The 23,744-nt window shown below is 40.7% G+C and overlaps 2 protein-coding genes across 5 annotated transcripts; one reads left to right on the top strand and one right to left on the bottom strand.

Moving 5' to 3' along the window:
- Positions 1-1,008: 1,008 nt before the first annotated feature.
- On the bottom strand, positions 1,009-15,641 carry LOC112280622 (uncharacterized). 4 transcript variants are annotated; one of them, XR_016502138.1, is made up of 34 exons: positions 15,575-15,641; positions 14,759-15,147; positions 14,107-14,301; positions 13,501-13,687; positions 13,052-13,126; positions 12,505-12,762; positions 11,908-12,120; positions 11,293-11,424; positions 10,775-10,904; positions 10,586-10,632; positions 10,246-10,350; positions 9,600-9,722; positions 9,202-9,344; positions 8,826-8,923; positions 8,515-8,599; positions 8,229-8,280; positions 7,918-7,998; positions 7,585-7,680; positions 7,372-7,478; positions 6,734-7,157; positions 6,023-6,061; positions 5,616-5,838; positions 5,294-5,433; positions 4,667-4,853; positions 4,274-4,497; positions 3,693-3,788; positions 3,412-3,501; positions 3,194-3,297; positions 2,901-3,035; positions 2,628-2,688; positions 2,470-2,525; positions 2,182-2,238; positions 1,930-2,050; positions 1,009-1,666 (listed from the first exon to the last, which is right to left on the bottom strand). XR_016502138.1 is itself a non-coding variant. In XM_024516290.3 (34 exons), exons 2-34 carry the CDS (start codon positions 15,037-15,039, stop codon positions 1,503-1,505), a joined length of 4,458 nt encoding a protein of 1,485 aa, XP_024372058.1. In that variant the 5' UTR covers positions 15,040-15,147; positions 15,575-15,641; the 3' UTR covers positions 1,009-1,502. The 4 variants fall into 4 exon arrangements, 3 of the variants coding, with proteins under 3 accessions (XP_024372058.1, XP_024372059.1, XP_024372063.1); XM_024516290.3 differs by having other exon boundaries at positions 3,194-3,226; XM_024516291.3 differs by having other exon boundaries at positions 3,194-3,226; positions 15,498-15,598.
- Positions 15,642-16,359: 718 nt separating this feature from the next.
- On the top strand, positions 16,360-23,564 carry LOC112280135 (cullin-4). Its single transcript, XM_024515233.3, has 17 exons — positions 16,360-17,349; positions 18,074-18,189; positions 18,595-18,941; positions 19,199-19,379; positions 19,493-19,615; positions 19,910-20,197; positions 20,334-20,459; positions 20,615-20,716; positions 20,959-21,012; positions 21,217-21,323; positions 21,492-21,684; positions 21,826-21,963; positions 22,219-22,299; positions 22,416-22,496; positions 22,638-22,718; positions 22,901-23,028; positions 23,392-23,564. The coding sequence occupies exons 1-16, from the start codon at positions 17,001-17,003 to the stop codon at positions 23,012-23,014; spliced, it is 2,481 nt and encodes an 826-aa protein (XP_024371001.1). The 5' UTR covers positions 16,360-17,000; the 3' UTR covers positions 23,015-23,028; positions 23,392-23,564.
- Positions 23,565-23,744: the final 180 nt, after the last annotated feature.

Raw genomic sequence — 23,744 nt, forward strand, 5'->3', positions numbered from 1 at the left:
TCCCCCATTGTCACTGATGTGCTCAGGTTGAATCAGCATCTCCATACATTTCCCCTTTTTCCTTAATAATAAACAAGTGTGTCCTTCTTGCAACAATTGTTTCTTTGGGCTGCCCCAATATGTGGGTGAGTGCCCACTTGTTAGAATTAGGGCTAAGGTTGAGCAAAAGGACTTCAGCTGGGCAAGACCAGAAAGCACATTTTGGCATGCTTTATAAAAGGATGAAGCTATCAACGAATGGCAAAGTTACATTAGGTCTAGCTGGGACTAGATGCTCACTGTAAACTCTCTACTTCCATCTGATGGAATGCCAGAATATTGCATTTTTGAATAGCCTGAATATTATTCGAGTCTGAAATAGTGGTGAACCGCCCAGCTAAAGATGAATTCACAGAATCTTCCATTCCTGGAAAACGAGGATTACCTCGAGAGACTTCTCTAATTCCAGCAGAATTCACAAGATCGCTGCTGTAATATACTATGAAAGAGAGAAGGGCCAAACGCAGCATAAGCACCTTCGTGGCAAAGATAACCCTCGGAAAGCTAAATGGATGTGCGAGTCGCACTTCATGGATAATTAACTACCATATATGAAATAATACCACCTCTGGCAACACCACGAGCTTGACCGCAAGCAAAAGAGAAGAGCAGCAAGAGCAACATGAGAACAAAGTACCAGTAATACCAGACTTGCAGATTATCAATTTTGGAAGAGGATGAGTGTCGGTGGCGGTGATTTGTAGATGGTCTCACTGCCTCAAGTTAGTTCCAGGAGTGCCTCTTAGTTGCAGTGTAAGACCGATTGTGAAGAATGTTGAGGCGAGGAACACTAAACTCAAGTGCGTCAAAAGTTATGATCATACATATAGAGATTCAATGTATATATATAAACGAAGAGTAATGACCATAAATATGAAGATTCCTTTGGTATGAAAGGAAAGGCAGCAGCATATCTCATTGGAAACATGAATGAATACTTGATTTCACAACACAAAAAAAAAGAGTATATACAAGTAACGTGAAAATCCCTGTAATCTTGAAGGATAAATCTCTGTAATCTGTGAAGGATTCTACAAGGTAATTTTTCAGAAACCCAAATCCTGTTGTCTTGAGTTTGAACTCCCTATTCAAAACTCGCGGGACAGTTCCAAAGGAGACCTAGCAAGTTCAAGCTAACGTACTTATACTTCGAGATACGTTGGGTATGGACTACGCCAGTTCCAACTCACAATGCTCACTCAACCACACATGGTCAATTTGGCCTGATAATCCTCAAGGATGCTATGAACGTGAGGCCTCACTAGGGCCACGGCGAGTGGAACCGAATGCGGGGTTTTGAGAAAAAATCGTTGGTAAAATGCCGGAAAATACCTAGGACCTTCAACCACGGTGACAATCTGGTGGAGAAGCGCAAAATACTTTTACGGTCAGATCAAGAACGGCTACAAAAATTCATAGGACCGATGAAATCTTCAATTTACCAGCTCTAAATGTGAAAGGATTCAAAGCTCTTCTGCATCTAAAGCAACATTTTCATCAACAGTCTCGTCTGAATCATGCTCTTCCTCTTCTTGTTCTTCATCCTCTTCGTCTTCATCGCCGTTAGCTTCTGGATACAGCTGAGAAGCTACTTCACGCCCTTGCAAGTCTTTATGTTTCAGATTACCTGAAAACGATGATACACAAAGTCCGTTTATATTAATAAACTAGACATTGTGAAACGATTCGAGCATAACCAGCGATCACCTCATTGACGACTTTTGTGGATATCTAGGCACTAAAAAGACTACTGATTAAAGCAGCTAGGAAAGAAATCAGGGAGTTCTGGATACAACATTTTTTTTAAAATTAAAATAAATAAAGGAAAAAACAAATAAATCTTTAGACAAATAAAATAAAAAACTAAAAAGACAAGGTGAAAACTCTTACCCATCCAAAATGCACTGCCATTTGATGCACCGTGCAGAAGAGCTTTCACACAAAAAATAAATTTTTCCATAGAACGTTTAACAGCAGGCACTTTAGTAGCCACAGGCATCCTTTTGTGACCCTGACCAACAAGAGAAGCTTCGGGGTCAGAAAATAGACCGAAATGTGTACCGATCTGAAAGCATCGCGTAATAATATAACAAAAAGACCCAACTCCATCTGAGGTTCACACAAGGCACTCGGAATACTTACCTTGGCTTCAGCACAGATAGTTTGAACTATTCGAGTGGCTTTTTGAAGTTCTTTGACCTGCAAACATATCCAAGAATAGGTTCATAACTAGCATACGTTGTGAACAGGAGCGACGCATATCTACATGGTATGTAGAAAGAGATAAACTCGAACACGATTCAAGAAATATGTCAAACGGCTAGAAGTATCATAATTACAATCAGGAAGACAAGACCTAGTTCCTCCGAAGCAATTTTAATGAAATGAATACTTCATGACACTAGAATTGAAGTAGAATTCGAAACTTACTGAGGAAACTATGATATCTTTATGAGCTTCAAATTTTGCCTGAAAGAAATCCATGCCTGCAATCGAAACAAATGAAATTGGGTATAATGAATACAATCTCATATAAGGCACGGAAGTACAGGCACAGCAACACTATATACTAGATCTCAGTGAATTACCTTTCAAAAAGGTATCAACAAATTTTCCACCGCACTTCACTGCAACAGCGTGCACGGCACTCTGTGACAACAACAACAATCACTACCAATTACAATTACTGGAAAGCTTGAGAATCTGTCCAGCGTCAAATAAATGACAAGACTTGTTGTAGCCTACTGGCGATCAATACAAATACCACTGCATTATTGTAAAAACTGAGTGCGAGATATTGCACGAGGAAAAGGACCTTTCCTACGTCGTTAAAACCGACGAAAGTGATTGAATCTGATTACCTTTTCATGGGACTTGGTGAGGTTTACAAGTGCCACATGGACTTTAATACAGTGATGGGCGCTAGTTAATAGCTCAACCACAGCATCTTTAACAAGAGGATTTTTAGACTTGATTTGCGATAGAACCTCTTTCATCTGCACCCACGATGGCAGAGTCGTAAAGAAGATCGACAAGTAAACAGGACCAAATTTCAAATGACTTCAACCATCCAAGGCAGTGCGGGATACGTACAAGAACATTTATTCACGAAAATCACACTAAAATGAAATGCTAAGCTCGGCATGATCATTACCACTTCTTCGAATAGACCGAGAACCTCCTCGTGCTGAACATCAATGCCATTAGCTCACCAGAGAAAAGCATCAGAGAATGCATTAACAGACACATCAAACAATTCTGCACGTGAAGGTAAATGTAAAAACACTGCAGCCATGAGAACCGATTCAAGATGCTTCAAACTATCATCCAGGCTTTGATGTTTTCGTACTTCAAATTAGCTGATTATCTTACCTGCACACGATACCATATCAAAAATGTGCTGTAGGAAAGAGCAGGGTAGCCCTCTACTCCTTGGTTAATTTTGCTCCCCTTAGTAGGCACCTGACACACATCACAAGTTGGAAATGACTCAGTCAGTACCTACTCAACCTCAAATTGAAGCCCATCTAGCTCGCGAACTTGAACGTAAACCACGGTGCTCATTTTCAAGAACTCGAATCAGAAAGCTTGAAACATATCACGTAAATACGAGTAATAATTGTTGCGAAATGCTTCGTTCGGGCGCCACTTACTTGAGGTAGGACGTTGCAAGCCATTTCCTCCAATAGATCAATAGGCGACGAGTTGCATCTGATATGCAAATGGAGTAACTGTTGTAGCATATCACCCTGCCAGCCAGTAACCCCTCAGCTAAAACCTGGACTCCTCATCGTAAAGATGGTGCGTATTCCCACAAAAGAAGCTTAAGGGAGTTTGTTACCAAAAATGCTCCTCCAATGACGAAGCAAATGTGAATGTCAAGAATTCAAACAGACCGAAAAGACAAAACCAGAATCTGCCATGAAAATCAGACTTACAGTTGCAAACAACTAAAAAGTATTGGAATACCAGGTGCAGATGACAATACGAGAAACCATGTACTGTCAGCAAGGACACTCCTCTCATCGAGAGACATTCAGATCTCGAGTAAGAAAGCAAAATTGTGAGAGGGAGTAAAATGCACTCAGCTGAAGAGACATCTTCAGCATTTCCAACAAATACAGCCTCCAAACACCAAAGAAAGCAACAAGAACTTTCAAATATAGATTATGATTATGGTTCTCTCAAAATTTTGATGAAAAATGTTGAGGTCACATGGGTCACAGAAACGTACTTTGCTTTTCCAAGGTTCGAATGCATCCCAGTCATGTGTCAGCACCCGGCCAGCTGAAACACTCAATTGTGCTCGCAGAAGTGGAAGAAATCCTGCTATCTTTACAAAGCTGGAACGCCGTCTCCTTTCGTCAGAGGGTTGATTCTCACAAGCTTTTGCACAATCTACAAGTGCTTTGAGAACCATCACTAATTGTGTGGCGACAGCAAGTGATGACGCAGCAGCTGGAAAGGAAAAGCCTTTGTCAGATTATGAAAAATTCACTGCAATATGTAATTGAAAGATATTCAAGCCACGAACTTAACCTTACAACAATCGTTCGTGATGGTTACTTAGAAATGTTCAGTACATAGTGATTTAGGAAATTGAAAGTGAAATGTTATGGTGCAATACCTGCAGCATGCAAGCCGTCCAGGAACGAGTAAGTGCCACAGAATACATGTTCTAGACTGCCTGTAGGAGGTCGTGGTAATAGACCTGCTGCTAATTCATTAGCACCCTCAACTGAGCTGAAAGCCGAAATTAATTCCTTAAATACAGGGTAATTAGTCGGCAGAGTAAGATCTGGATAAGCCAAAACCTGGAAATATCACAAACAAAAACAGTATCACCCTTCAATAGAAGATATTCTACGAGATGAGGTGTTTTTGGATGTTGACATCAGGTTCTTGAAGTTTGGCTTAGCTCAAATAATAATACAGCAAACGTTACCGTTTAAACGTCAGTGGTAATACTATAGTGGTACGAATCATTACTCAACTTCAAGTAATTCAGAAAGTAAAAAACCTGCAACTAATAAATAGACAAATGAGATTAATCGACAATATTAAATCACTTTTTTGGAAAAAAGTAACCGTTCTACACAAGATACATTTCCAATATCATAGAAACACAATGCGAACTTCTAGAAGTCAAAAATCGTTCTCGTCAACTGGTACCCACAATATTACTTAACAAGCACCACCCAATCAATGACCTACTAATAAGGTGTTGAGCTCCACCAGAAAAAGTGAATAGTACCTTGCCTAAACATCGTAAGGTAATCATCAGGAAAGACTGGGCAGTTTCCTTGGAGGAGACACAAGGGACCAGTCCTACCGGATTGCCTGCAGCCGTGGACTGTACCATCCAGTGTTCTTCGAAAGCTGCATGTTCTTCCTCTGTTCTCTCCAACAATCGCCCACTAAGCGTCAAAATTGCTTCAAATCAAGAGTAATGCCAGACTTAATATCACGAACATTTAAAGGAGCTCGTCGGAAAACAAGGCGTAGTCGAGCGGAAGAAAATAAACTTCAGGGTAACAGGTCCACAGACGATTTATCCCAAAATACTAAAATTTTACCTTGACGAAGTTGTGAAATGGCAGAATTCAGGTGCCTCTTCAAGCTTGGAAACACAGTTTGTAATCTTTTCAGAACGTCAGTAGCAACTAAGGATCCCAAGCCAGATGGTACCTTCGGAATAGGCGCGGCAACTATCCAAGGAGCCAATTTTCGAGTTGGTTGCTCTAAAGAAATATCCAGTTTATTGTATAAATCTCGTAAGAGATACAGATAAAGGGGAAGCTGGCAAAAAAAGAAAATGATGATGTTAATTGGCCACAACTTAGATATGGACCTTACTACCAATTTAAGATGGGAAAAATGAGCAGACATACAACGAGAGACCATGTGCAGCAAATGATCAAGGGTCACCGCATAAATTGTGATGAAATTTCTTAAGAAGTAAAAAAGTAGATCTTAATGCTACCTGGCAGGCGGAATCAGCACAGCACGCAGTAACTGTACCCTGAAATGAGAAACGCATTCAAAAGTTAATTTGTGCTCTATTTGAAAATACTTAAGAAGCCACTAATCTGTTTCAAAACAAGTACAGAAATCAAACTGTGAAAACATGAAACGAATAACGTGAGGTAGAGACCACATAAATCAATGCAGATGAATAAAGTAAAGAAATCGTTACATGAGCTACATCGTGCTAACAATTAAATACTTATCTCGATATCCAGTTTCTACTCTGTTAACGAGCTACACCAGTTAAAAATCTCCTTAAATTCTCACAAAATCTCGCCTATGTCAACATAGCTGAGGACACACACACGCAGAATGCTACCATGCAGCGCACGCTCGCTTAAGACAAAGGCTGCATGACAGACTGCATGACGAACACGCAGTTTAAGCAGATGATGAACGAGCGTCTAAGCTGCTGCAAGCTTGAAATGCTTGTAGATGTCACATGTTAAGCGAGTCCACTACAAACATTAGCGCATCAACAAGCAGTTGAAGAAAATAAAAATAAGAATCATTTGTCTGCATGCCATCAACTTTGCTTCCTGATACGTAATCTAAAGGACTATGACTTTGTTCCACGAAAACCTTATCAGCGTGGAAATTTCCGCATGCATGACAAATGCCGCATGTAAGGAATACCAACTGCAGCCATGCAAAGTAAAAGACCTACCTCAGGCATCGATAAAATAGCAGTACATGTCAGAGTGAGTGCTCGACACTTCCACCTCTGCTCATCAAGCAAGCTACCATTCCATGGCACAGTTTCCTTCGCCGCATCAATGGTTGTGCCAGATTTCTGTGGAGCCTCTGCGGCCGTTGTGAGAGTTCCAGCTGGCTGGCCTTGTTGAGACCGTTGAGAGTCCTGAGTGTTGCCATCTCCTGCGTTAGGATCTTTAGCTCCTTTCACGTTCCCTTTTTCTTTCTTGGATAACTTAGGCATCCGTTTCTGACCAGCCTTTTGTGTATCCTTGGATGGATTGCTTTCCTTTTTCTCATACTTGTCACCAACAAAGTCATCAGTGAGAAAATGAAGCTGGGGGAAGGACAGATTAGGCACGGCTTTCAGGCATTCATTCAATCGCTGCTCCAAACACCTGCAATGGCAAGACCATTGTGCAGTTATCACTCATCAAAAGCACGAGGTGGTACGTTAGAAGAATATCGATTCAAACAAACTTGCATACCTCCAAATCGTAATCACACTCCCATGGCAGTTTGTGAAATACTTGAGGGAGCCAAATAAGACAATACAAATATAAAACTCAAAGCCATCGGGAAAAAGTGAAAACAACAAGGTTCAAAGCTCACAACAAATTTCGAAGTCGCTTGAAAAGTTTTGTGGTAGTCTCTTCCAGTGTCAGTTGTAAATCGCAGTCATCTAACCGTGCTTGAATCTGGGTAGAGAACGCATTTATCTGCAGTATACAGAAGCATCAGACTTGAAGAGCTAACATTCAAAAAGAAAAACTGAAGCATTAGTCCTGGTCGAAGTAATCCAAATTCAAAAACATGAGGCTTTACCAGTTCTCTAATCCAGTTGATAGCGTAGAACAATGAAAGGCAGCAAATCTCTTTGCAATTCCTGGACAGCCCGACCCATTGTTCGCCTAGAAGCAGCTGCATAAGATGTGTACTAGCAATTAATATCCAAGATAATAGGAGTGTGGATGTCAATGTAATGAATAATATGCATGAATAGTGGTCAAGATCGTAGGACGGAAGGGTTCTGATTGACTTAAAAATGAAATTACAACTGGCCACATCACTAATACTTCGTACAAAGAATATTACCACTTTCGAAGATCCAATCCAAGAACTCCCAAGATAAGAACAGAAACGAAATAGAAGGCTGACCTCATGCTTCGGAAGATACAGTGGACATCCAAGGAGTGCATCAATCCCACCCAGCGAGCCACTATTTGTCGCACGCTCTGCCTGTGAGCTATAGTTCTTAGAAGCAACCACATAATAACGTTTTCCAGGGATAACACTCCGCGAGCTATCAGAAAAAATACTACTTCAGGAAAAACATCGTTTCTCTTAAGCAATTGTACAGAGTCACAGACAGAGCCAATAAACAAACTTATTGCTCTCTTTATTAGGTCGTTCGATTTCTTTCCTGTCCTACACTGTACACTACACGAGTGAGAGACGCTGTCACATACCACAGCAAGCAGACGAATATTGGCAAACAGGTACAGCAATGATTGTGCCAAGCTGCCACGACAACTCAAGAAATCATTGCAGAGAACACTGATAATATACCAATAATAGCATTTCCATCAAAAAGATTAATTTTTCACAGAATTTCCATTAAACTTTCAGCACGATCATTGATCCTATAATGCAAATCCAACTTGTGCAGTTCTAATTCACAAGTCGTCTGATTTCAGTCGAAATAGAGCTCAAATTATCATAGATAAGGGATGCGAGGTTCGGATTCGGTGATACCTCTTATCAGAAGATGATGTTAGCATAGGCAGTATATTAAGTATAATAGGTGACATATCACCATCCAGGTTCATCCATACTTCACCTATAAAGCCGGAATTAGCATTAGAAAAAACACTAGTTGTCTGAAACCCAACAGAATCTCCAAAGAGAAAAATATATAAGGCAAATTTGAATGGTATAAAGTGCAAGTGGGGGCATTTGTGAAAACCCTCACAAGTCCCGACTGAAATAAACTACGAACCATGAAACTTAAAAGAACTTCATTTTAATTTCAACAAAGGAACCTCAAAAACCTGATGATCACTCACCTTCGACTGGCTCGCAAACATCCTGTGCAGCAGGCAGCTTCCCTCCTTCAAGATCCCCAAGATAAACTGTAGAAAATTCTTCAGTCTGAACAACCACCCTGAAAAATTCAAAAACGTTCGATCAGAAGTAGATAGGAAGTGTCATCCTGCTCCTGCTCAAAAAACAACTTTAATCAACAAATCTTTTTAAACTACATCTGAATATTTTCAGATGTCACTGTCTAAATCTTGAACAGGAATAAATCCTACCATCTACAACATCCAAATGCTGGCTGCTACCGAGGCAATCCAAAAGATGTGTATTGTGTGCAAGAGGGTATTAAAAACTGAACTCAGAATTTAAGAAGGATAAATTGAAGAATAAATTTTTGCTCACCATTCTATGATTGAGGGATGCAAAACAGAGGCTTCCAACTGGTTGGACAGCTCATCATAAAAATAAGCACGAGCAACAGGTGACGTTTTGCATGCATCCATGGTCATTTGTAGAAGTGTCACTGCTTCTTTGAGGTTGGATTCCTTGCGAACAATATAAAGACCTCAGTTGACAAAGCAACCTAATAAGCAGCTGAAAGTGCACCAGAATAACACACAATGCAAGACAAAGAACACACATACATGTAACAGGTCTTTGTTCCAACAGCTTTGTGTGTTCTGGAGTGTATAGATAATCTCAAATCAGAGTCATAATATCTGCATGTCAATTACTCGGAGTAATAATAACATTCTAGAAGATTTCGGATCATTTAAACTCGGATGGCGCATGAAACTGACCTCGTCAGCCATCCCTTCTCTGGCAAGTGCATCCTCCTCACTTGCTTTACTACCCAAGCAAGTAACAAGACTAGTCACTCCAATGACTCCCATCCGCTTGTATTTTAGATCTGGGTTGGAAATCTGATTACAAGAATGAAATTGTAAGATTCAGCTTACTCCAGCAAACGTCGAAATTACCAAACCGACATTTTTTGACGCATTTTGTTTGAAAACCATCTATATGCCGTAAAGAAGCAGCTCACGATTTTATAACATTCAATAGTTTTCAGTATCCTGTTCATCTGCTTTCACTTTCATAAAATCTACAGGTCAATATGATTCTTATTCACCAGAGGTAACTAATATTCAGAGTACAAAATTGGAGGTACCAAAAGAGGAAAATGGAACAGCCTACAAATAATCATTGCGTAATTTCTACTGCAGCTTTGTTAGCTTAGTACACGAACTGAACTAATCACACAATTCTTAATTAGAGGGTCTGTATCACTGGATCAGCTGCCTACTGTAATCAACTCACGCATTCAGAACAGCAAATTATCAACGTTGTTTTCAAATCCAGCATGATTTTCCCTCACTATATCAATAATTTGACAACATAAATTTCACACACAAAAGGAAAAAACGTCCAAAAATATCATCTGACCTGCTTGCGCACTATTATAAGTAAATCGTCTGCAACAGAAGTACCACCAGAAGCCCCTCTTCGCTCTCGAGCAGCCATCGCGATATGGCAAAATATACTATAAACCTGCATGAAAGAATCCTAAAGTTACAAACAGTCCTGTCGTCTCTTCTAACCGAGATGGAAATAAGATCGTTCTGATAAAAAAAATGGCAAGTGTGAATCACGATTGCACATAGCACTGATGAAGGTGGAGGAAAGATATTCAAAAGTGACCTCTGAAAACCAAGAAGAACGTGGATAATGGTTCAAATGCGCCAAATAGAAACATAGTGTGGAAGTACATCAAGAACTGGCAAACCTGGTGAAGATGTGTGTCTTGAAAACCTTCCAAATAGTCCAGAATACCTGCACCACACATGATGTTTAAAATATAAATATGATACAATGTGTCGTTAATACATCAATCAATATTTCACAAAAAGCCAAAACAAATAATATTATTCAACCATTTAGAAAAGAATTTCATCCACCAGGCAACTGCGCTCACCATTCAAGAACGTCGACATTGGCAGCAGCTCCTGAGGTTTTCTTTTTGCAATTAACCATAGAGTATGCAATGCAGCCCCAATCTCAGTGGAAATACCGGATCCGATGTGAGTGATGAGTGATCCCAACACCTGCAGGCGCTCAAATAGCTAAGAAGCATGTTTGATGGAATTGTACTAAGGAAATGAAATACATTCAGACACAGTTTCTGTATTGCATTACTATTGATGTAGCCAAATCAAGCAATTACTTTGAGAGACATTCTGAAAATAGAACTATGTTGTTATTTGAGGGATGTAAATTACACACTACACGATTGCTATATAATATTTGGCTCAAAAGGTAAGTGACAACCGAAACTCCCAGACTTTCCCCTTGATTCTTGTCCAGTACAAATGGATGTCTACATTGAAAAATAATAATAATAATAATAATAATAATAATAATAATAATAATTTGTAAAAATAATTTTGTGATATATTTGAAAAAGCCAACCAGGTAAAATGATGAAGAGCGAACCTCTCGCCTAAAAAAGTCGCCAGCAAATTCTTCATAGAGAAGCGTGTACACCTGAGTGCCAAATTCATGCGTGGCTACTTCGGGACTCCTCAAGAAACTATCACCAACTGACAACAAAGTTTTGAAATAATCCTGCACGTACGATAATATAACTGAGATTTTCACAACAAATGTTATCACAACCATGCTCAGATGTGTGTTAAAAAGTCAATAATATGGGAGAGATTTTCTGAAAAAATTTGACAACCCCTATTGACCCTAAGATGACACAAGATGCAAGCGAATTAACTCCGTTAACACTGATGTAGAAACACAGCAGAAGCGTTCTCCGTAAGATTATCTTAGGAGTGACGTTGAGATTTATATAACATATCAATAACCCATCACGTGCCCACTAAATACCTTGGGTTAATACAATCATCTGAAATCCAAGGTGCAGGGTAGGAATGAAAAGAAAATAGAAGTTCTGAATCCCCACTATTCTCGGGCAACATATCAACTCCAAGCATCACACCAGCCATGAAAATAAAAATAAGAATGCTTTAATTCTGCCAGACAAATCATTTCGAACGCCAGAGTCTCCTTAATCAAAAGGACTACGTCTGAGAGCTTTACCTGTAGAGACTCTCCACGACCATGCACACACAGCCTGATCAACAATGGTGTAAATTCACCTTGAATTACTTTCCGTTTCAACAAGGATTCCGCAGCTTTGCGATGTGGAGCTCCATTCGCATGAATAATCAGTAACAACCATATGTCTACCACTTTATGCCTTTGAACACCTTCAAGACCTCGAATCTCCTTGAGGACTGCTTCACATGCGATCTGCGCTCAGTCGGAGAAAAAGGACGAAATTACATCCATGTAAAAATAACGAATCCGGGACACAAGAAGCGAATTAACGCCACAAATGATTAGACGTGCATTGAAAAATTAATTGATGTGAATGTTTGCGATCTGAATAAGTGATTAATGACGTTAATATTAACATGGAAGAGTTCAATGAGGAGGAAAAACCAATTTAACACTCGAAACAATCCCAATTCAGAAAATGATTGCTCGAAGGACTCGAGTGGTTTTACAACTTTTCCACTAACACATGCAAGAAAAAACAGTGAATCGTTACGGTTACAAGAGGCAACCGTTCAATGGTCTTACTCAACCTTCTGAGACCATCATCCCAATCAAGAATAGTATGAGGTAGCTTACATTCTGCAATCGAAGCCCTGATCGAATAGCCTCAAGAATTAGTGCTTCACAATTCGGAGCGCTCACCAATCCCTTTTGTTTCCGATCAGGCTTAGATGAACGCACATCGGAGATCGTAACAAACTGAAGATGTTCGCGCAATTGTTCGATGATCAGCTTGACATTAGTGCTCGTTGCAGATTGAAGCAAAAACTTAATAACAAGCGGTAAGTCTTCAGCATCTGCTGTTCGTAAGCTGGACACTGCAACGGTGACAACCTGAACACAAAGCGATTTCTTTAAATTGACGAATCAATTTGCACCACAGCCTAAAAGCCCACAGCCAATGTCAACGTGCGATAAAATAGACTTGGTCAAATACTTAAACAAAAATAACTAATAACAAGCACTCAACGCAACAAAAGCGAGATGCTTGAAACTTCTCATACTTGAAGTTCAGCTTTCTTGAAGTACTAAATGAGAATTTCTCTTCAGAAGGATATTGTATGAACTACCCCGAAACACAGATTCAGCAAGAAGCCTGCCCAAAACGTTCTGATGTTTTCACCTGCTCAAAAAGTTCAGGCTCAAGATTCATATTCGAAAAGGCGTCCAACACTGGAACTACAAGCTGCAAATCTTCCTGCACAAAGAAATTCCAGATCTGTGAGCAAGGTCCCCAAAGTTTTACAGACATAAAGAAACCAGTCATCATCTTTGACGAAATAGCAGTAAATTAAACCCACTTTAGGGAAGTTTCGCGCCTCGTGGCAAAGCATAATCACGAAGAAGATCACCCCTGCATTTTACCCAACGATAAGCCACCTAACTCGACCAAAGCAAGAGAAAGAGCATCAAGCCCCTTTCATGACTACAACCCTACAGTTTCCCACCAGAATCCTGGTGCGATTTCCTCTTAAAGCTGAGCAGGACGACAGAAAAAGGATTCTTCGATTAAAATATAACCGCGAGGTACACATACGTGCTGCATGATAATTGCTGATTACAGATAAGCACCTGTAACATTTGCTCTAACGCCTGCATCACCATCTCGTGATCTGCATCCACAATAACTTCCGGAAGAAACGAGATGATCTCTTTCTTCAGTGCCAGTGGGCATATCGTCAACACCTCGAGCAGTTTCTCTGTAAGGCTCTTACTATCCACAAGGAAATTTAGCCACTTGAATTGGTTCAATATGAGTCTGCAAGCACGTTGCATAAATTTCAGGGAACTTTCGAGGATTGGTAGCAGGAAAAGAAAGGAAAATTCAAGAGGATTATAAGTCATACTTAATCGAAACAGCCAAGGGTTCTGCGACTGAACAAGGCACCAAAGAAGCAACAGATCTGAAGAACGGTACTAAAAAGGCACAGATGAGCTCACGAAACTAATCGAAGTATTAGCATCAATAGTGATATGCAAAGAGAAAATACTTCGACGCAATGTATGCACATTTAGCATCATCAACAATTAGATGCCCATGCAAGCTTTGAATCTCAGAAACTCCACATGTTTGGATTAGAAAGTTATACGAATCTGTCAAAAATATATTGTACAAATTAGTCAGGAGCTTAGAAGCACCAGCATGTGCTAGTACGGCATGAGGAGTCCTGGTTATACCTTGGTATGCTGTCCATGAGAGCAGGCAGGGTACTGGTTGAGCTGGCGTCTTCTCCTATGTGCTCAGGAAGTTTTTCTAGCAAGATGTTGGCCACTGCGGTCTGTATAGGGGAAATGCATAACAAAGTTCGAGCCAGACTTACACCAGGGCGAGACTCGGCATAGTTGCTAATTCTTGTCATCGGCATTAACACCCTGCGCAATTTACATCACCCAGACACACCCATCTTAGGAAAATATTTCCACTAAAAACGTTGTAACGAGACTGCGAGACATATTTTGCTCATCAAAGTGCCAACAGGAAGCGAAGTGAGAATTTTTGAGCTAAGGTGATGTACTTAAGCAATAGACGGACTGCAAGACAACTAACTCACGAGTTTTCTGCTTTACATCCTGCTCCTGTAACAAGAAGGGATCAACACGTGATTCCTCTAAAAACCCTTTATAAACCCTCACTCTGGATAATTGAGAATGCTGTCTGTTGAAACTGGTGAGAGAAAATAGCTCTGTGGAAGAGGGATATAAGTTATTATCGATATTAAAACACTTGCTCTCGAGGCCAGAATTCACCAACAGTTTCAATGAAATTGTTGAAACATCCTTCCCTTTGAGCTCTGCAAGGTTTGTGAAAAAGAGACTAAACACCGCAAACCTGTGCAAATCTTCCCCGTTCTCGATATGCGATTGAAATCCAGCTAGAAAAGGACCAACAAGTGATGAATCTCTGGCTAGCCGAAGCTCGAGACGTTGCTGAAGTTCGCGGGACAATTGTATCGGCCCATCAGATGATAATCTGCAGCCAGCTTCTGACAATAATTTAACGAAGCAATCACTCTCTTTCTGCTGATCTACACGTCTGCGAAGCACTGGCTGCGTTCCCTGCCGCCCATTGCCGTTTACAGAAGGCGGCGGTCTCTTTTTCGATGAAGACATCTTCACAACTGATGGTCAAATCAGGTAACTCATCCTCGAAACAACAGAATCCAGCTTTCTTGTGAAGCGGAATAACCACGAGAAATCCACTGAAGATGAGAAGAAGAGCTGCAAAAACACTCGGTTCTTAGGTTTGAAGACTACAAAATTGTGCTTGAACACACACAAACTTAGGCCATTCTCCAGCTAAAGCACTTTCTGCTGCATACTAAACCGTGCTGACAAGAAATTCACTGACTCCAACATCAATACTTGCACAGAAGAGCCCTTTGCTTGAGAGAAATAAGAACAACACTCGCATTTGAACAATTTCAGCGTATAATACATTCAAACACGTCATAAATTCTTCGAATCCCTAGTCACTCGCCACAATATCGCATGCATTCGGTACAACTGAGAAAGATCAAACATGAATTGGCACAAGCGGTGTGATAGTTCAATCAAGTCTGTAAAATTACTCCAAAATAAGTAAATTTTCGTTGATCAGCGAGAACGAGATATACAGATGCCTCACGAATCAACAAGTTATGCTTGCCTGGATGAATTTGCAGCAAATTGTAGTAGTCAGTCGCTGGGTGCAACAGTTTGTTGAAGAAGGAGACATCAAGCCAAATGCAAAAACCATATGGTTTCCCGCCTAGCCATGCTATCCGTCTGCATGGGTATCACTTTCTTTCCCGGGTATCAATATCACGTCTGAATTTCATAATTCACACAAGTGTCGCAAATCGCGTGCTGCCCATCTGTTCCATATGCTTATTCATTGGATTCTGACTCGTTATTACATTCTGAAGACAATTCCTCAATTGAGGATGTCGAAGTGGCACCTGGGTGGACACATGTTTAAATTAACAATAATAGTAATGCAGAAATTCTGATTAAAACAAAAGTTGTTCGTTTCAATGTTGTAAATAATTTGTTTACAAGTACTACTAATGAGCATGAGGAAATCATGGCATATTCGTCAGGTACAAGAAACGGAATGTATTCACGCAACATGGATTTTCCGAATGCTTTTTGAGTTGGTGATTTGAATTACAGAATTGAATCATGAGTGACGTGGAGGTTGACCAAAGGGTTGAAGGGGAAGGGGATTTCAAAACCCTAATTGCCTCGATGTGGTTGAATAGGGGGGATGGAGATGAAGTTTGCTGGAAGGAAGGAAGGACGGGCGAGGGCGGGCTTGTCATCACCCTCGATAACGGACTCGCCGCAATCTCGATCGGGTGGGGGAGGGGAAAACCCAGGGAAAGGGAAAGGAAAAGGAAAGGAACTGAAGGAAAGGAAGGGAAGGGAAGGGGGCGAAAGGAATTTGTAGAGGCTACCATTTGGTTTCAAAGCCAGCCCGGTCTCTCTGTGACGACACACACGCAGGAGGAGGAGTTGCGACGTCATTTCGCACCCACTCCTATTTCCACTCCACTCCTCGCCTCGCCTTTGCTTTCCTCTCCTCTCCTCTCCTCTCTGCTGGCACGCTTGTCGTCGTTTAGAGCTTGCGGTCGGGGGTCCACATGGCTTGCGCTTGTGGCCGTTTCGTGTACGTGCCGTAGGTTGTTGTTGTTGCTGTTTCTGTTGGATATGGTGTTATCTGTGTTGAGGGTATCATCTTGAGGCGAGGTATTGGGGTCAGGTTTGGGGCGAGATCATTGTGGAATTTGAACGATTGCAGGGGAGGAGGACGACAGTGGGACGGGGAGGTGGTGGTGGTGGTGAGAATAGCTGACTAGGTGGCATTTTGGGCCTTTTTCTAGTTTGAAGGGTGTTGTTTGATGTGATTAGAGCTTTGGTGTGGTGTGGAAGGAGGTGAAGGACAGGGTTGGAAAGCAAAGAGAGAATTGAAGGTGAGGCGGGCAGATTGAAGGCCGGAGGGAGTGGGCAAGCGATGCGAGGAAGGGTTGTAGGAGTGAGAGTTGGGCGGGGCCCTTAGATTTGGGGCAAGTAGGGAGGTAGTAGAGAATTTGATGTCGCAGAAAAAGAGGTTGAGCAGCAGCAGCAGTGGAGGGGGTGGTGGCATCTCGCCGAATATGATATCAGCGACGAAGAAACCTAAGAACCAACAGCAGACGTCGATACTTGATCAGTTCGATAAGAATGGCAAGGTAGGGATGGCTGTGGAGGAGAACACTCCTGACATGATGTACGTGGATGGTGTGGAAGATCATCTCGCATCCACTGTATCATATCCTGCTGGGTCGGTGTCGGCAGTGACGTTAAGTAATAATCCGGGAGTTGGGACTACGGCAAACTTATCGCGGAAAAAAGCCACACCACCGCCGCCTGCCAAGAAGTTGGTAATCAAGCCCTTCAAAGGTATGTTCACTTGGGAGCTTCCTTTATTTGTGCTGTGGCTGGAGCGGAACTTATGGGATTTGGAGCAATGGCGTTCATTCTTTTAAGGTCTGGAATAGAGTTGCCGAATTCTATTGTGATCGTCAAGATTGAATATCTCCGAATCTTTCTGTTGCATAGTGACTAAATTTATCTGGACATTGGAATACTGAGCTAGTACGTTCTGACTTCGGTGTTAGGAATTGGGAAGTCTGTCTTCAATATCTGCTATCTGTAAGATTTTTTTTTGTGATGTTGGATAGCTTTTCTTATTCGAGGTTTACTTGAGAAGTGGTTGTGGAGTATTTGTATGTCAGTTTGTGATGCACGAGTGTCATCGATTGGTCGTCGCTTCTGGTTGTTCTAGACATTGATGTTAGAGCCTGAATTAGGGTTATGGTTTGTTAGTGGTTTCATATCGTGCCTTGGGTTTAGAGGTTTTGTGGCATTCATATTGGCAGTGACGTTTATCCCCGCATTGGTCTGCAGTGCCCCCACTATCGTACGATGGGCGCATTTGAGCTATGGTCCTTAGAGCAATTGCTTTTGCAGCTCTCCTTTAGCGTGTTCACTTTCACTCAGTTATTCAGGCGCTCCTAATCCCTTCTCGCTGTCATGGTGGTCGTGAAATAAGTATTCCCAACATGCAATCCAGCGTATATGGAAGTGACTGTATTTTTGACATGTATTCTGGGTTTATGTGCAGACAAACCAAAATTGCCTGCTAACTTTGAGGAAGTGACATGGGTCAAGATCAAGGAAGCTGTAACTGCAATTCACCTAAAGCAACCAGTGAATTGCAGTTTGGAGGAGCTATATCGAGTATGCGTTTCCTTCTTGGATTAATTGTCGTCTCAAAGTCTGATGGTTTATATGTTTGCGGTGACCTTATTTAGTTTGTACGCGGCTTCGACCTTGTTTCGCAGATGGGTCTGTGGGTTTTTTAGTATCTTTTATCTTGCTTAGAGTAGGAGTGACCTGTGTAAGGAAGTTTTCTCATCACTTGTTTGCATTGTTTAGAGTTTCCTTTGACCGTGCTTGTTTCTTCGATTTATCCGCGTTTATTCAACAGTTATCGATGTATTTTGGAAATGTATTATGGATTTCAGACTAGTTCTTTTAGTGCTCAAATGCAAGTCAGAAAATGAAGTTGTGGATAAATAAACTAAATTTTCGTGCTACATGTGCCTAAGAAATTCATAACAGTTTGGATGTGTTGTTTCACAGGCTGTGGAAGATCTCTGTGTTCACAAGATGGCAGGAAATTTGTACAAGAGATTGCAGCTGGAGTGCGAAAGTCACATTTCAATCAAGCTGCGTGATCTTGCAGGGCGCAGTCCTGATGCTGTGGTGTTCCTGTCTCATGTTGAAAGATGCTGGCAAGACCATTGCAACCAAATGCTTGTTATCCGCAGCATTGCGCTCTATTTAGACCGGACTTATGTTATTCAAAATTCAGGTGTTCGATCTCTATGGGACATGGGTTTGCTGCTTTTTCGCCGCCACCTGTCAGCATGCCCAGAAGTTCAGTCTAAAACAGTTTCTGGTCTTCTCAGACTTATCGAGGAGGAGAGGTAAAGATCATATGGAAATTTTTGTTGAGTGGTCTGAAACTACTATTTGGTTTAGCTCTATTTAACGTTAGATGCTAGGTACGGCAATGATCTCCAATGTAGTGGCTTTTAAATAATATCTTCTAGTGACCATGGTGTGCCGCAATCAACGTTTTGGGGGAAAGTTTTTCACTCCAGACTCGAAACAATGGCATGGTGTTTCGTTTTCTAAAAAGGTATGTGTGTTAACGTCAAGTTACATGCTTCCATGCATACAGGATGGGAGAGTCTGTGGATCGGAGTTTATTGAAGCACTTGCTGCGCATGTTTAGTGCTCTTGGCATATACGCTGAGAGTTTTGAGAGACAATTTCTAGATTGTACCTCTGATTTTTACGCAGCGGAGGGAACACGCTTTATGCAGCAAACAGATGTGCCCGATTATCTTAAACATGTCGAGGTGAGTTCTTGAGTGGAGAAAGAAGCTGAATTGCGAAGACAATGGTGAAGCCAAATTTTATGAATGTGTCTAGCACGAGGCAATCCTCTTGAACTTATCTTTTCATTGTACAGACTCGTCTCCATGAAGAGAACGAGCGATGCTTGCTTTATTTGGATGGAAGTACACGGAAACCTTTGGTGGCTACTGCCGAGAAACAGCTTCTCAGCCGCCATACAGCTGCAATTCTGGAGAAGGTAGTGTAACATAAAGTTGACTAGTCTTTCAACTATTGATTTGGTAATTAGAGGGACCTCAGTAATGCACCTGAAACTAGCCAACTCAGATTTTACACGGAACAGTTAACTTTTTGACATGAAGGTGCATGCTTATAATTTTTACTTTGGGCGTTACTCAATCTTTTTACGTTTTCCACGTTGAAGCATCTTAACTGAAATCTTCGCCCTCTTTTTCTACAAGGTGGTGTATAAATGGGCTATGTTGTATTTTAGGGATGATATTTATTTTGCTCGATACGCTTATTCTTGCAGGGATTTGGCATGCTCATGGATGCCAACCGCGTGGCAGATCTTCAACGGATGTACATGCTTTTTACACGAGTAAATGCTTTGGAGTCTCTGAAGATGGCCTTGAGTACTTACATCAAGACAACGGGCAACAGTACTGTGATGGATGAAGAAAAGGATAAGGACATGGTGTCTTGGCTTTTAGATCTGAAGGCCCGTCTGGATGCTATTTGGGATGAGAGCTTTTCTAGAAATGAAACCTTTGCTAATACTTTGAAGGATGCATTCGAACATCTCATTAATCTGCGTCAGGTATGCATAGTTTGTGACAGGATACTGATTTGAATTTCTTAGGCATGATTATAAGAATGCAGTATTTTGTTGTCACTTTTTTGAAGTGTCTTGTACTAGCAAAAATATTGCTGATTATTGGTGCATGGTTTTTCAGAACCGACCTGCCGAGCTCATAGCGAAATTCATTGATGGAAAGCTGCGTGCTGGCAACAAGGGAACGTCCGAAGAGGAGCTAGAGGGCATCCTGGATAAAGTTTTGGTGCTTTTTAGATTCATTCAGGTAATTTCACATTGCATATGTGTTTATATTCTCTCTGTTGCAAACCTTGGCTTAATTTATATGCGGGTCGGATTTAATCCCATCTTATGATAATGTTTGCAAACGTATTCGATTATCTGTTGCACTCTAATGTATGCTTTTCTTGGTGAAATTAGGGTAAAGATGTATTCGAAGCTTTTTACAAGAAGGATTTGGCCAAACGTTTGCTTCTGGGGAAGAGTGCCTCTATTGATGCAGAGAAATCCATGATATCAAAGGTATTGCACTTCTGGATACTGCTTGTGTTCCGTAGCATGTGAATTTCGCTCTCATGGTCTCATTTTATTTTATTTTTATTTTGTTTTTGTTATTGTTGTTGTTCATACATTCAGGAAGGAGATGATCAGACTGTATTTTTACGTTAATCTTCAATCACTACATCTGATGATGTTTTAGGGTTGTGTAAAGATGATCTGGTTTCAATGGTGCATCTCAAATTTTTGTTTTGCTGTGCTTCCAGCTCAAGACAGAATGCGGCAGTCAATTCACGAATAAGCTGGAAGGAATGTTCAAGGTAAGGATTTCTCGTCAAACCAGTTGTAAATCTCGTTCTCTTTAGTTGTTTTAGGGTTGCATTCGTTCCATTTAACATTTCATTGGATATTCAGCGCCTCAGGTTGCTATTTTGTTGCTTAGTAGTGACGTTTTGAGTAATGTGAGTCAGTTTCTCTGTTGTGATTCTCCAACTTTTTCTCTTTTATTGTCTCTGATTGCGTAGGATATTGAGCTTTCACGGGAAATCAATGAATCGTTTAGGCAGTCTGCTCAGGCACGGATGAAGCTGCCTTCAGGGATTGAGATGAATGTTCATGTTCTGACAACTGGGTGAATATTCTGACATCTATTCAAGGCTGCTTTCATGATTGTCAAGTAGATTGGATAAATAGTAGAGAATCTTGAATTCTGTATGTGTGGCTGTGCGAAATGCTTGTAAGTTCTGGCGCAGCAGAATTTTTTCGTTTCTGAAATTTGGATCTCGTTTTGGTGGCGCAGCTATTGGCCTACTTATCCACCCATGGAGGTCAGGTTACCACACGAGCTGAATGTATACCAGGACATTTTCAAGGAGTTTTATCTGAGTAAGCATAGTGGACGGCGTCTGATGTGGCAAAACTCCTTGGGTCATTGCGTGCTGAAGGCCAATTTTCCTAAAGGAAAGAAGGAACTTTCCGTTTCTCTTTTTCAGGTAAAATTGTGGTTCCTGCTTTGATGCGGTTTTGAGCTTACATGGAGTGCTGTAAACTAATTTGGTATTTCCGCTTTGGTTTTTGAAGAAAAATTGTTTTGTATGATTTTTGTAATGACATCTTTGCTTGGTTTTGTATAGACCGTGGTGCTGATGCTCTTCAACGACGCGCAATCTCAAAGCTTCCAGGAAATCAAGGACACAACTGCGATTGAGGATAAAGAACTTCGAAGAACTCTTCAATCATTGGCTTGTGGTAAAGTTCGAGTTCTTAACAAGGTATTATGCAAAGCTTGAGTAAACTTTTGCTCATGACGTTACGTTTGAGAAAGAGAAGGATAACACGTAGTGCATTACAAAGTTTAAGTGCTTGATTATGATGTTTGAGGTGCTAATTGTCTTTTATGTTGTAATGTGATAGCGGTTGAATCTTTTCAATGCGAAGAATAGGATGCTTTTAGTATTTGAATGAGGGGTTATTGACGTCTGTTTACGTGTTGTTTGATCTGTATTTTGCTTTTGTGGTGAGCGCAGCAACCAAAGGGCAGAGAAGTGGAAGATGATGACATATTTGTCTTCAACGAGGATTTTGTTGCTCCTCTTTTTCGTATTAAGGTGCGATATGCATGTGCTCATTATTATTTTGAGTTCTGGTATAAGGGTGTACCCTGTCTATACATTGGTTTATGCTTGAGAAGTTCTTATTTATATTATGTTTTGTTCTGTGTCAGGTCAATGCTATACAGTTGAAGGAAACTGTAGAGGAAAATACGAGTACAACAGAGCGAGTGTTTCAGGATCGTCAATATCAGGTAAGGAATCAACACTCTAAAGTAGTACATTTGGATCATTTTCTTGCTGAAACTTTTATCTGTTTTTATAATGAATTTAGGGCACTAGTTTATGTTCCGTGCAGCTATTGATCCAGTGTTAACGTCGAGCTTGTTGTATAGATTGACGCTGCCATTGTCCGGATCATGAAAACACGAAAAGTGTTAAGTCATACATTGTTAATAACAGAACTATTTCAGCAGGTAATACGTTCATTCTCGGAAATTGTGCCTTCATGTTTTGGGTGTGGACACGCAAGTTTTTTATTTTATTTTATTTTATTTTATTTTTTTAGCCCTCCGTGGATATCTCACTTGCTTATTTGATTTCTTGCTTATAATTCTTTGTTATTTTTGCGACTCCAATGACTCGTTGAATTTTGCAGCTGAAATTTCCAATTAAACCAGCTGATCTGAAGAAGAGAATTGAGAGCCTGATCGATCGGGAGTATCTGGAAAGGGACAAAGCCAACCCTCAAATATACAACTATCTGGCTTAGAGACTTAAGATTTGGTATGATAAGTTTTGTCGACTTTGCTGACCGTTCTGGGGCAGAGGATGCATGTTAACATTCTTCCTGATCATTCTGTAAAGAATTTTTCTAGTATTCAATTTTGTTTCGTTTGGAAGTGAACCTTAGTTACATTTATTCGTTAGTGGGTTGACCCGAACGACCGAAATTGTTAAAAAACTTGGAGGAGGCCAGTCTTTTGGTTGTTTGGTCCTTAAGAAGTTAGTGGTGGAAATTAAAGATTCCGCCCAGCAAGTTGGCTGTTGATTCTTAGAGAATAGATATCCTTTGTTACATGAACCAGCTTGGCAGTTCTTTCACCTAGAGATGATCCTCATGGAGTTTCATGGCCCTTTGTGATGCAGTTTATTAGTCTTTGTGGAGCCTATTATTTCCCCCCTATCCAGCTTATGATAGCGTGGGAGATCTCGTATCCAGCTCTGGGGGACTTTTACACAACTGTGTCCTCAATCATCACTCTTGTATATCCACATGCGCTTTGAAGCATTTGATTGTTGGCGACTTAATTTTCATATCATTTATGAGTTTGCACATACAATTTTGAATTTCGCTATCTATTGTGAAGAACTTGTACTAGTTTGAGCTATCTTCGATTTCTCTTAAAGTCATGTACTTGAATGCAATTTTAATTTGTTCCCCTGCAGCTAAATGAATGTACTTGTTGAGTTTCTGTTGGAGATTTGTGCTTATATACTAG

Source organism: Physcomitrium patens, chromosome 3, assembly GCF_059467195.1.
Source record: "Physcomitrium patens ecotype Gransden chromosome 3, ASM5946719v1, whole genome shotgun sequence".
Taxonomy (NCBI): Eukaryota; Viridiplantae; Streptophyta; class Bryopsida; order Funariales; family Funariaceae; genus Physcomitrium; species Physcomitrium patens.

Excerpts from the sequence above, each read along its gene's own strand:
- LOC112280622 (XM_024516290.3), bottom strand. The coding sequence starts at position 15,039 with ATGTCTTCATCGAAAAAGAGACCGCCGCCTTCTGTAAACGGCAATGGG. Across the intron at positions 7,999-8,228 it reads ATATTCGTCTGCTTGCTGTG|GCAGAGCGTGCGACAAATAG; the intron begins GTATGTGACAGC and ends TATAGCTCACAG. Across the intron at positions 7,158-7,371 it reads AAGCGACTTCGAAATTTGTT|GTGTTTGGAGCAGCGATTGA; the intron begins GTGAGCTTTGAA and ends TTGCCATTGCAG.
- LOC112280135 (XM_024515233.3), top strand. The coding sequence starts at position 17,001 with ATGTCGCAGAAAAAGAGGTTGAGCAGCAGCAGCAGTGGAGGGGGTGGT. Across the intron at positions 17,350-18,073 it reads GGTAATCAAGCCCTTCAAAG|ACAAACCAAAATTGCCTGCT; the intron begins GTATGTTCACTT and ends GTTTATGTGCAG. Across the intron at positions 21,324-21,491 it reads GTTCATGTTCTGACAACTGG|CTATTGGCCTACTTATCCAC; the intron begins GTGAATATTCTG and ends TTGGTGGCGCAG.